A 13,895-nucleotide genomic window follows, 5' to 3' on the forward strand; every position below is an offset into this window, starting at 1 on the left:
CACCTAACCTGCACATCTGTGGTAGGAAAACAAAGCACCCGGAGGGAACCTACAGACACAGGGAGAACATGCAGCCTTCATAGTCACACACGTCCGGAAGTGAATCCGGGTCCCTGGTGCTGCGTCAACAGTATAAGCATTTGACTAGCATGTTCCATTTATTCAAATGCAGGGGTGTTACATCTCACCCCTATAAAATCTATTCATTCACCCTAACAGTGATGTTGCGGTCATACAAGGGATGGAGGCAATGTACCCCATGAGCATCTTTGCCCCCCCACCCCCTCCCGCCCCCAGAGTATCTTTTGCCCTCCATGCTAATCTTTGCTGCCCAATGCCTTTACTTGCCCTCCAGGTGCATCTCTGCCTCCCCCACTGCGCGCATCTATTCCCCCATGCGCATCTATGCCCTTCATGGGCATCTCTGCCTCCGATCTCTTGCCCCAACGCACCTCTGCTGCACCCCCTCGTGCATCTTTGGCCCCCAAGCACGTCTCTGCCTCCGAACTTGGCCTACAGGCGCATCACTGGCCCCAGGCGCATCTCTGCACACCAAATGCGCATCTCAGCATTCCAGGCGCATCTCTGCCCTCATGTGCATCATTGCCCCTCCCCATGCACATCACTGCCCCAAACACGCATCTCTGCCCCCCCAGATGCATCTATGCCCCCTACGTGCACCTGTCTCCTATGACCACCTCTGCACCCCATCTTTACCTAACGATCTCCGTCTTTATCCATCCTCGCCCATCTTTGCCCTCACACGCCCATCGTTACTCCCTAGGGCCATCTTTGGCCCCCATGCCTATCTTTGTCCACCCACTCCCATTTTTGTCCCAAGGCTATTTTTGCCCTCCCATCATTACCCCCCCGGTCCATCTTTATCCCCATCACATATCTTTGACCCCCCCCATGCCCATCTTTGCTCCCACACCCCATTATGCCCAAGGCCATTTTGCCCCTCCACCACTATCATTGCCCCCATGCACATCGTTGCATTCTCACATCCATCTTTGTTTCCCCCAAGCCCATTTATGCCCCCACAACCACTTTCCCCCCACGACTATATTCACCCCCCATGCCAATCATTGTCGTCCATGCCCAACTTTGTCCCCATATGCATTTCATTGCCCCAAGGCCATTTTTGCCTCCCCCACATCCCCACCCACACCATCGATACCCCCACGATCCTCCCACACCTGCGATAACCCAATCCCTTCGATCCCCCCACACTTTTGATCCCACCATGCCATTGATAACCCTGACCCCCTTGATCCCCCCACACCAACAATCCCCAATTCCTCCTCTCGATCTATCCTGAATAATCCCCACCCCCTCCAACTCCGTACTCCCTCTATCCCCGTTCCCCAATCCATCTCCCCCTCCCCCTCGTTCTTCCCACATTCTATATCCACCAACATCTCGATCCCCTTATGCCTTCAATCTCCCCACCGCCTCCATGCTCCCTCCTTCGCTCCCTACTCCTCGAACCCCCTCGTTCAGTCCCATCCCTCAAACTCCCTCGTTCACCCCAGTCCCTCGATCACCCTCGTTCCCCGCACCCACTTGATGCCCCACCCTCTGGATTTCCCCCTTATTTCTCCCACCTCCTCGATTCCCTCTTGATCCTCTGCCCTCTCGATCTCCCCTCGTTTCCACCCACAACCTTGATCGCCGGTCGAATCCCCCACCTATTGCATTTGTCCACCCCCTCGGTCCCCCGATTCACCCCCAGCCCGATTCCCTCCCACCTCCTCTTCTCCCTGTTCACCCCTAACCCCTCCCCGATCTTCCTTCATTCCTCTGCCCCCCAATCCCTGCTCATTCCCCCACCCCATGGATCCCCCACCCCCTCAATCCCCGCCACCCCCGATCCCCGCACCCATTGTTCCCCCATCACCTCAACCCTCCCCACTTGATCCCACACACACCCTCAATGTTCCCTACCCCCTCTAACCCCCTCTGCCTTGATTGCCCCTCAATGAACCAGTCCCTTCGATTCCCTCCTCTCCCAATGATCCCCTTTTCCCCCATCGATCCCCTTTTCCCCCATCGATCCCCCTTCTTCTCCCTTCAGCCCCAGTGCCCGCTTGATGCCCCCGCACCATCGATCCCCCCACGCCATTGATCCCCACTTGATCCCCCCATGCCATCGATAGCCCCACAATCCCCCCCCACGCCATCGACACCCCCTCGATGCCCCTACGCCATCGATACCCCCTCGATGCCCCGTGCCATCGATACCCCACACTATCAAAATCCCCTCGCCCCCACGCCATCGATACCCCCTTGATGCCCCGCACGCCGTCGATCCCCTTGATCCCCCGCCATCGATCCCCCCACGCCATCGTTCCCCCCTCGATCCCCCCATGCCATCGATACCCCCTCGATGCCCCCATGTCATCGATACCCTCTTGACCCCATGCCATCGATATCCCCTCGATACCCCCCACGCCATCGATACCCCTAGATGCCCCCCACCCCATCAATCCCCCCTCATCCCCATCGATCCCCCCTCATCCCCACGCCATCGATCCCCCCTTATCCCCACGCCATCAATCCCCCCTCAATTTCCCCCCATGCCATCGATCCCCCCACGCCATCCATATCCCCACCCCTTCGATTTCCTGGCTCTATTTCTATTGCCACGCCTCCCTCACCTCCTCTCCGCTCTGATATTCGTCCATTTTGTTAACGGTTGCCACCCGCTCGCGCCTCCTGGCGGCAGCGCGCCGGCGCCATCCCGGGGTGAAGGACCCGGATGGAGGCTGCCGGACGGTTGGCGAGAGCGAGATTCCAAAGGTCTGGATTCAGCTGTCAATGTCGGTGTTGTCAATGTCTGCAAAGACCAGGCGCTAATGTCTGTTAATTGCTGCTACAAGAATAAAAAGTCAACGTCTTGGAAGAAGAAAATAAGCGAGATGCCATAAAATCAAGAATACAATTTTAAAAGGTGTTACAGCCAATTTGATAAATTGCACGCAGATTATGAAATAGGCAGTCTGACTGCGCATTTCGTGAAACGGCCAGTGCTGTGTAGAGCTGTAAAATGTTAGGCCAGGGTTCTCTCCCCGCCTGTTTTCCTGTGCCAGAGGAGGCTCACATTTTGTATGGCATGTCCGCCCCGCCGCGGAGGCTTGCCTTCATTGTGACCGGCAGGAAGGGCTCGAAAATCCCACTCTTATGGAATTGTAATTCAGGATCTGTACAAGCTTAACATCTTGTACTGCCCAATAACAGTATGAACATTGTATATATGGGAAAGCAAGTTTGCCCACGTAGATACAAATGGTGGTTGGTGGAAGCTGTAACATTTTATATATGTTTCATAAGGGCCAGTTCACTTAGAACATAAGAACTGGAACAGGGGTAGGCCATTTGGCCCCTCAAGCCTACTGGATCCGCCATTCAGTGAGATCATGGCTGATTTTTAAAATAAATTTAGAGTACCCAATTATTTTTTCCAATTAAGGGGCAATTTAGCGTGGCCAATCCACCTATCCTGCACATCTTTTGGGTTGTGGGGGCAAAACCCACGCAGACACGGGGAGAATGTGCAAACTCCACACGGACAGTGACCCAGGGCCTGGATTCCAACCCGGGTCCTCAGCGCCGTAGGCAGCAATGCTAATAACTGTGCTGCCCTCATGGCTGATCTTTTGTGGACTCAGCTCCACTTTCCGGCCCGAACACCATAAACCGTAATCCCTTTATTCTTCAAAAAACTATCTATCTTTATCTTAAAAACATTTAATGAAGGAGCCTGAACTGCTTCACCGGGCAAGGAATTCCATGAATTCACACCCTTTGGGTGAAGAAGTTCCTCCTAAACTCAGTCCTAAATCTACTTCCCCTTATTTTGAGGCTATGCCCCCTAGTTCTGCTTTCACCCGCCAGTGGAAACAACCTGCCCGCATCTATCCTATCCCCTTCATAATTTTATGTTTCTATAAGATCCCGCCCCCCGCATCCTTCTAAATTCCAACGAGTACAGTCCCAGTCTACTCAACCTCTCCTCGTAATCCAACCCATTCAGATCTGGGATTAACATAGTGAATCAATCACTTCTGCCAATTTGACTTCAGAACAGATGATGGAAGGTATGGAATTCTATTCTTAGAAGTGAAAATACCTGGTGTTGACTTCAAACGCTTATCTGGCAAGTAATACTGAACAATTCATTGGTGACAAGTTCATCTCTCCTTTATTGTACCCAGATGAGAATGTGATGGCATTCACACCTCTTGTAGGACCTGTATATATTTTTTAACACTGCTATACAATTTTCGGCAAAGTTTATATGGCTCATTGTGAGCAACAAATAAATCTGAAACGCAAGAGCCAGACTCCAAATTTTACTATAAAACTGCTATTATTCTGATAAGGTTACTGATGAACCTACTTGTATAAAATATTGGAGATTGTACAATCTCTTTGCATTCTCAGATGTCAGCAGCCAATATTTGCAAAAAAATTTTTTAAAGACATATTTCAATTTTTGAGAGAAGTCCAAAAAGTAGAATACTTCACAATTTTCCCCTGGTGATAAATAAACTACAGTCTAGGTCAAAATAAGCAAGTTGGAACAGTGTTTGACCCTGATGACTTCAAAAACGACTTTTTGGCATAAATGATCTTCATGGTGTGAGAGTGCGTAATGCATCACGTGCAGCCCCAGCCTGTCCTCCATTCTCAAATTCCACAAAATCGATGTTGCGTTGGCCAGGTACCAAACACGCTCCTTTGAAGCCAGGGAACTGATTAAACAACGTGGACAACTTCTCATTGGTCTCTTAAGGCAAATTAGTGAGGAATATAGTATAGCTGGGTGGATTGTCTGGTACCTGATTTGCTGAGGCGATAGTCTGGTTAGAGTTTGGAATTGCCATCTGTGATGTTCCTTGACTAGCTTTTTTGTTTGCTGCAGCTTTTTCGTGGGTTTTAGCCTTTTTATCAGCAAAGGTGCCCCTCATTTTTGAAATTGTACCCAAGTCAGTTTTTGCATACTGAATGCGCATAGGTTTACCATAAAATGGAAATCCTTGCAACTGCCATAAAGAACTTATGGCACATCTCTTTAAAAATTACAAATTCATAAGTTCATAAGATATAGGAGCAGAATTAGGCCATTTGGCCCATCAAGTTTCCTCTGCCATTTGAACATGGATGATATGTTCCTCCTCTGTTACCTACAATGCTACAGACCAAGAGCCGGATTTCAAAATCAGCCACAGCATCTCCTCCCTAGAACACATGACCTCGGAGCAGGAGAAGACAATTTAGCCTCCCGAGGCTAAACACCTTCAATGTAAGTCTTACAACACCAGGTTAAAGTCCAACAGGTTTGTTTCAAACACTAGCTTTCGGAGCACTGCTCCTTCCTCAGGTGACCCTGAGGAGGACCCTGACGAGACCTCAGATCTCCACATCATGACCTTCAATGTGATCATGGCTGATCCCATCCTGGCCTCAATTCCACTGTGCTGCTTGTTCTCCATAAAGCTTCAGCCCATTACCAATTAACAATCTAACTCCTCCTTAAGTTTACTCACTATCCCTGCATCCATCACACTCTGGGGGTAGTGAATTACACAGATTCACAACCCTTTGGGAGAAATGGTTTCTCCTCAAATTTGTTTTTGAATTTGCTACCTCATTCTAAGATTATGACCTCTCGTTTTAGAATGCCCCACAAGAGGAAGCATCCGCTCCACGTCTACTTTATCCATATCTTATCATCTTGCATAACTCAATTTGATCTCTCCTCATTCTTCTAAACTCTAGAAAGTCGAAGCCTAAAATGTTCAATCTCATACAACAAACCCCCTCATCTCTGGAATCAATCCAGTGAACCTCCTTTGAACTGCTTCCAGTGCCACTACATCTTTCTTCAAATAAAGGGACTAAAACTCTGCACAATACCCCAGGGTGCGGTCTTACCAATGATTGGATTGGATTGGATTTGTTTATTGTCACGTGTACCGAGGTACAGTGAAAAGTATTTTTCTGCAAGCAGCTCAACAGATCATTCAGTACATGGGAAGAAAAGGGAATTAAACAGAATTCAAGAAAATACATGAGAATACATAATAGGGCAACACAATATATACAATGTACTACATAAGCATTGGCATCGGATGAAGCAGACATGGGTGTAGTTTAATGAGGTCAGTCCATAAGAGGGTCATTTAGGAGTCTGGTGACAGTGGGGAAGAAGCTGTTTTTGAGTCTGTTCGTCCGTGTTCTCAGACTTCTGAATCTCCTGCCTGATGGAAGAAGTTGGAAAAGTGAGTAAGCCGGGTGGGAGGGATCCAATGCCTTGTATAGTTGCAACAACACTTCCTTACCTTTATACTCATTTCCTATTGCTATAAATACCAACATTCCATTTGCTTTCTTTATTACTTACTGCACCTGCATGCTAGTTTTCTGTGACTTATGCTTGAGGACACCCAGATCCCTCTGCATTAAAGAACCTAAAGTCTCCCCCCATTTCGAGAATAAGTTGTCTTTCCATTTTTCGACCAAAATCATGTCACACTTATCCACGTTAAACTCCATCTGCCACATTTTGGCCCACTCTCCTAACCTATCTATCCTTTTGTAAGATTCCTATTTCCTCATTGCAACTTACTGTCCCACTTATTTTTGTGTCATCTGCATATTTGGCGAAAGAACCTTCTATCCCTGTATCCAAGTCGTTAATATAGATTGTAAATAGCTGGGGCCCAAGGACCGAACCCTGTGGCACCCCACTAGTTATATCTTGCCATCCAGAGATGGTCCTATTTATCCCGACTCAGCCAGTCTTCTATCCAAGCTAATAAGTTACCCCATATCCCATGTGATCTCACCTTGCAAATTAACCTTCTGTGCAGCACCTTATCAAACGCCTTCCGGAAGTCCAGATACACTACATCTGCAGAATCCCCATTATCCACTTTGCTTGTTACATCTTCGAAGAACTCTAGATAATTAATCAAACATGATTTGCCCTTCATAAAACTGTGCTGACTCTGATGGATAGTGCTTTGGCTTTCCAAATGTCCTGATATTATGTCCTTGATAATTGATTTTAACAATTTTCCAACAACGGATGTTAAACTAACTAGTCTGTAATTTTCCACATTTTGCCTTGCTCCCTTTTTGAATAGGGGCATTTTTCCAATCCATTGGAACTATTCCCATGTCCAGGGGAATTTTGGAATATTACTATCTCTACTGCCACTTCCTTTAACACCCTAGGATGTAGACCATCAGGCCCAGGGGACTTGTCTGCCCTCAATCCCAAGAGTTTGTTGAGTACTGTTTCCCTTTCTATTACCTCTGAATTGCCCGTTCCTATAGGAATGGTATTAAAATGGTACTTGTACTCTCATTTTCATAGTCTTCAATGCTACAATATCAATTATTTGACCAAACTGAGAAAACAGTGCATATAATGCTCTCTTCAGCTCTTTCTTTTTAACTTTATCATTAATGTTGTTAATATAAATTGAAATGAAAATGAAAATCGCTTATTGTCACGAGTTGGCTTCAATGAAGTTACTGTGAAAAGCCCCTAGTCGCCACATTCCGGCGCCTGTCCGGGGAGGCTGGTACGGGAATCGAACCGTGCTGCTGGCCTGCTTGGTCTGCTTTAAAAGCCAACGATTTAGCTCAGTGAGCTAAACCAGCCCCTATTGTCTAATTGTCTAATTAGGTTGGATATCCATTGGTCGTGTCAATTAGATCCAAATTACCGGACCCGACCTCCTGGTCTGCCACACTCCTTCACTCTCTTGCTCCTTGGCTTCACTTCCAGCATAGAAATCTATACTAACTAACATAGCCCTTGCAAACACTGAAGATGGATTACCATATATAGAGTCCGACTGTCTAGGGGGTTACGTTCCTGTGAAGTCTGGCAAAGGGCAAAATTGCAAACAGACTTTATAAAGAGTGAATTAAATAGGTTCTAGTCATCACAAAATTACTTGCCTGCTGTAAATCTGAGTTTTGCTCTTCTAGATGTGGAAACCTTTCCAACTCTTCCTCAGGTTAAAATCACCACCAGTCAGCTCTCAAAAAATGTGGGAGCAGCCGATGGTCCTCTGAGACAGTGGCGACATTTACATTTTTATATCTGGTGAACAGTGACGTCTGTCAAATTCATATCCAAACATTAAAAAAAAGTGTAATAACCAGCACGGGACATATGGTGTGGGGATAATTGTTTTCCCTATTCTCCTTGTGGAGTATGAGCTCCCCTGCTAGAACAGGGTAGCTTACTCGTACTTGTATAAAAGGTCGGCCAATGTGCAACCGACCTGGGAGGGAGTACCCACTGAGGTTCTACTGGTACTCATGTAAATTGTTGTAAAACAAAAATTGTTTACTTTAACACACTTTGGACTCCCTGAGCCTTATTAAACTGGCGATGAGGATAAACATGAAGGTGTTTGTCATAATATGCACCCATGCACCTCATGAGGTAAAAGCAGGCAGTGACAGACAATCAACATACAGGAAATAACGCAACCAATTACCAGACACAACACCAGAGGGGGGGCTTCCAACTATAAAACACATGAGGCATCAGCACTCTGCCTCTTTTCCACTGGTGACAACTGTAGCGACAGTCAGGGTGTATATATCAATTAGCACCTTCTACACGTGGATCAGAGCTAGCCTGGTCTAGTAAGTTAGAATTAGTACACTTAGAGTAGTAGAGAGTCAACCCACAGCCAGCTGTGTGCATTGTTACAGAAGTTCAATAAATCGTATTGAACCAATGCCTACGTTTGGTGTATGCTTTACTGTTCATCTGCATCCTGTTGTTGTCCATGTTACCCCAGGGTGAATAACACAACATGATACCAGGAGTCTATTTCATCTAAGTAATTTACATTGAATAATTCAGTGACGACCAGCAAGTGCTTTCCAGCGGCATGGAGAAGATCCAGGCCCCTCTACAGGTCTGGATCTCCGGAAATCTCGGCGCCAACTGGCGGGACTTCAAGCAGAAATTCAGTCTATACATTGAGGCCTCGGGCCTTGAGGATGCGTCCGATGCCAGGGAAATTGTGCTGCTCCTATCGACTGCGGGGGACCAGGCCATCCAAATCTTCAATTCTCTCACTTTTGCCGACGGCGAGGACAACACCAAGTTCCAGACCGTGTTAGCCAAATTCGACAGTCACTGTGAAGTCGAAACGAACGAGAGCTTTGAGCACTATGTCTTCCAGCAATGCCTTCAGGGTAAGAATGAGCCTTTCCAATCCTTTCTAACTCATCTCCGCATACTAGCGCAATCCTGCAACTACGGTGACACCACTGATTCCCTCATCAGGAATCAGATCGTCTTTGGGGTCCACTCCCAGGCCCTGCAGGAGCAGCTCCTAAAAATAAAAAACATGACCCTGCCAGTAGCCACCGAGACGTGTAAAGTGCATGAACAGGGGAAAAGTCGCTACTCCAGCCTTAAATCGGCAGAACCGGACCAACTTGCCTCCCACGAGGCAGAGAGTGTACAGGCCATCGCCCAAATGTGGCGCCTTCGCATCGATGAAGGCGGCCATTTTGCGTGCTTTTCTTGGGGTCCCAGGCATGCGCACCACGGACGGGAGAACGAAGCGGCCAAAGACCACACTGCGCAGGTGCGATGATGCACGGAGCGTTATGACGTTAACATCATGACGTGCCCAAACTGCGGCACCACCTGCTTAAAGCGGCAATGCCCTGAAAGAGGCAAGCGATGTTTAAATTGTGGGAAGCCTGGCCGTTATGCAGCCTTGTGTAAGTCTGCACTTCCGATCGTGGGCCAGCGATCCCAGTTCCAACACAAACGAGTTTAAAGTGTGCAGCAAGGGCTGCTGGATTCGGAACCTAGTAACAACATGGATCCAGAGGACGACTGCCTGGAGTCCCCATATCGTGTGGGCATCATTACCACGTGTGACATGGTCTCCTCAAATTCAGCAACACACCTACCCATCCTCAATGTGGATTCTGCGGACGAATGGCGTGCTGTCGTACATGTCAACCAATGCAGCATCCGGTTCAAGCTGGACACTGGTGCCAATCTCATATCTCAAGCAGATCTTGCTCGCATCCAAAGGCAACCAAAATTTCTTCCGCCGGCCTGCCAGCTGCTTGATTATAATGGCAATGCCATTATTGCGTTAGGGTCTTGTCACCTGTATGTCTCAAACAAGGCCATCAAAGGCACACTGCGATTCGAAATCGTCAAGCCTGACAAGTCTTCCCTGCTTGGTGCCCGTGGATGCAAGCTACTCAATCTCATCCAGTGCATACATGCCATGTCCTCTGCCAATATGAATCTGACATTGACGAAATCCACCCGGATGTGTTCAGTGGGATGGGCATACTGCCGTCCGCTACAAAATCTTACTCATGCCTGATGCCAAGCCTATGATCCATGCTCCACGCCGGGTGCTGGCTCCTCTGAAGGACTGTTTAAAGGCGCAGCTGCAGGAGCTCCAAGACCAGGGTATAATCTCTGAAGTGACGGAACCGACTGACTGGGTCAGCTCGATGTCTGTGTGAAGAAGCCCTCTGGAGAACTGCGCATATGTATAGATCCCAAGGATCTTAACCGAAACGTAATGCGGGAACACTACCAGATCCCGAAGCGGGAGAAGCTAACCAGTGAGATGGCACATGCCAAATTCTTCACGAAGCTAGATGCATCGCGTGGCTTCTGGCAGATACAACTGGACGAGTCCAGCAGGAAACTCTGCACGTTTAACACATCTTTTGAAATGAAATTGCTTATTGTCACAAGTAGGCTTCAAATGAAGTTACTGTGAAAATCCCCTAGTCGCCACATTCCGGCGCCTGTTCGGGGAGGCTGGTACGGGAATCGAACCGTGCTGCTGGTGAGCCTTGGTCTGCTTTCAAAGCCAGCAATTTAGCCCACTGTTGGAAGGTACTCTTACAACCGCATGTTGTTTGGTATTGTTTCAGCCTCTGAAATCTTTCACAGGATCATGGAACAGATGCTGGAGGGCATTGAGGGTGTGCGGGTTAATGTTGATGACGTCATTATATGGTCCACGACCCCAGAGAAACACATATCTCGTCTCCAACAAGTCTTTAGACACATACATGCCAACGGCCTCAAGTTGAACAAGGCCAAATGCTCCTTTGGCATGTCATCAATCAAGTTTTTGGGCGATCAAATATCCCAGCAGGGCGTGCAACCGAACTCAGACAAAGTCAAGGCCATCAACACCATGAAGACCCCGGAAGACAAAAAGGCGATACTCTGCTTCCTGGGTATGGTTAACTTCATCCGCCAAATTGAGGCACAGGTGCAACTATGTGCCAGCAACCTCCCGGCCTCAGACGAACGAGTCGTCAACATTCGAGAAGAGATTGCCAAGGACCCTCTTCTGCAGCGGGTCGCACATCACCTTGCAAATGGTTGGCAGAAAGGGCAATGCCCCCGGTTCTTTAATGTCAAGGATGACTTAACAGTTGTTGAGGGGATCCTCCTCAAGCTTGATTGTATCGTTGTTCCTCGCAGCCTCCAGAGCTTGGTGCTCAAGCAGATCCACGAGGGACACCTCGGGATTGAAAAATGCAGGCGCAGTCCCGGCAGGCTGTCTATTGGCCTGGAATCAACCGGGACATTTCCAACATGGTCCCCAATTGTGCGACTTGCCAGAGTTTCCAGCCTGCTCAGACCAAAGATACACTCCAGCAACACGAGATCGTGACCTCTCTGTGGTCTAAGGTGGGAATCGACCTTTTTCACGCCAATGGGCGTGACTACGTGCTTATAATTGACTACTTCTAGAGTTACCCGGAAGTGGTGAAACTGTCCGACCTCACATCCAGGACAGTCATCAAGGCCTGCAAGGAGACATTTGGCAGGCATGGTATTCCACTCACTGTCATGAGTGACAATGGTCCCTGCTTCTGCAGCCAAGAGTAGTCCAACTTCGCGAAGCTATACCAGTTCAAGCACATTAACTCGAGCCCGCATTACCCGCAATCTAACGGGAAAGTCGAAAAAGGGGTCCATATCGTGAAGCAGCTGCTCTGCAAGGCTGCGGACTCGGCTTCTGACTTTAACCTTGTGCTCCTGGCGTACAGGGCAACTCCTCTGTCCACCGGTATGTCTCTGGCACAGCTCCTTATGAATCGTGACCTGCGGACGACTGTTCCAGCCATTCATTTACCTGATCTGGATCACCTCCCTGTGCTGGAAAAGGTGAAGCAACTCAGAAACCGGCAAAAAAACATGACATACGATGCTCATGCTACTAATTTGCCTATGCTCTCTTCGGAAGATGCTGTTCGCATCAAGTTGCCTGGTGGAGGCTGGTCAGCTTGTTCGACAGGCTGCTTCCAGGTCGTTAGTGGTTCGCATGGCTGATGGATCCATTGTCAGGCGCAACAGAAGGGCAGTATGCAAGCTTGCCTGCCCTCCACTGGATCTCACGTTCCCAGCTGTCGTTATGCCTTTTCCAGACACTTCGCTCCACGAGGCCACCAATCTGGCTGCAATCCCGCCTGTCAAGGCGCCGTCGTCCCCACCTCCATCTCTCAGGCGGTCGACAAGGATCTGACGCCAGCACCAGAGATCGGACTTATAAATATTTCCTTTGTATCTGCACGCTAGACACCTTACATGTCCATGTGCCTTCACTCATCATTTGCTGTAAACAGTTATATCTGTAAATATGTCATGCTCTAAGCAACCAACAATTCTTTTTTTAAAAGGGGGATGTCAAAATATGCACCCATGCACATCATGAGGTAAAAACGGGCAGTGACAGACACCCAGGTTAGCCAATCAACATACAGGAAAGAACACAACCAATCACCGGACAGAACACCAGAGGGGGGACTTCCAACTATAAAACACACGAGGCATCAGCACTCTGCCTCTTTTCCACTGGTCAGAACTGTAGTGACAGTCAGGGTGTATATATCAGATAGCAACTTCTACACGTGGATCAGAGCTAGCCTGGTTTAGTTAGTTAGAGTTAGTACACTTAGAGTAGTAGAGAATCAACCCACAGCCAGCTGTGTCCATTGTTACAGAAGTTCAATAAATCGTATTGAACCAATGCTTACGTTTGGTGTTTGCTTTCCAGTACAACTGCATCCTGTTGCAGTCCGTATTACCCCAGGATGAATAACACAACAGTGTTGATGTGCATCCTATCCCGCTGAGCCACCTCTCCACGTTGAATTTTCTTTTCTCTTCTGGACCACAGTGCAACATTGGGTGATTGGCGATGCCTCTGGGTGTTTTGAAGCTTTTGCCCCCAAATGGAAACCTGGGGCGGGATTCTCCAACACACCGCCCGCCTCGGAGAATGGCGGGGACCGGCGCGACGCCATGGACCCCGGGGCTGCCCAAATTCTCCCGGCCGATGTGCCGAAGTCATGGGTCATGCCGGCGTAAATTAAACCACCTTATGTACCGGCTTCAACCAGTGCTGATGGTTGACGCTGTACAGCGTGGAGGTAGGTCACGGCGTGGGGCGGCCGCAGGAGAAGTGACGGTGTGGCCGCATGGTCTGTGTGTGTGCGGGGGGTGAGGGGGGGGGGTGGAGGAGGTGTGGATGGGGGCGTGACAGGGGTGGGTGTGGAGGGGGGATGAGAGGGGGGGAGCCAGATTCAAATCCAGCCTTGAGTGGCTGTCTGCGGATTTTTTTACGTTTGACTTGTGTCTCTGTGGGTTTCCTCCAGGTGCTCTGGTTTCCTCCCACAGTCCATAGATGTGCGGATTAGGTAGATTGGCCATGATAAATAGCCCCTTAATGTCCAGGTATGTGCAGGTAGGTTATGGGGTTATGGGATAGGGTAGGGTGAACGTGCTCATTTGAAGGGTCAGTGCAGACTCGATGGGCACTGTCGGGATTCTATGATTCTAC

At 48.7% G+C, this 13,895-nt stretch overlaps 2 protein-coding genes across 2 annotated transcripts in view; one reads left to right on the top strand and one right to left on the bottom strand.

The window, feature by feature from the left end:
- LOC119971869 (dynein light chain Tctex-type 1-like) overlaps positions 1–2,776 on the bottom strand; it is a 34,297-nt gene extending 31,521 nt beyond the window's left edge. The window contains exon 1 of the mRNA XM_038808120.1: positions 2,661–2,776. Coding sequence (XP_038664048.1) covers positions 2,661–2,687 — 27 coding nt within the window. The 5' untranslated portion in view covers positions 2,688–2,776. The remainder of the gene's footprint in view (positions 1–2,660) is intronic.
- sytl3 (synaptotagmin-like 3) overlaps positions 2,773–13,895 on the top strand; it is a 205,372-nt gene continuing 194,249 nt past the window's right edge. The window contains exon 1 of the mRNA XM_038808089.1: positions 2,773–2,953. The gene's annotated coding sequence lies outside the window, so the exon portion shown is untranslated. The remainder of the gene's footprint in view (positions 2,954–13,895) is intronic.

The sequence above is a fragment of the Scyliorhinus canicula genome, chromosome 1 (assembly GCF_902713615.1).
Source record: "Scyliorhinus canicula chromosome 1, sScyCan1.1, whole genome shotgun sequence".
In the NCBI taxonomy this organism is placed as follows: domain Eukaryota; kingdom Metazoa; phylum Chordata; class Chondrichthyes; order Carcharhiniformes; family Scyliorhinidae; genus Scyliorhinus; species Scyliorhinus canicula.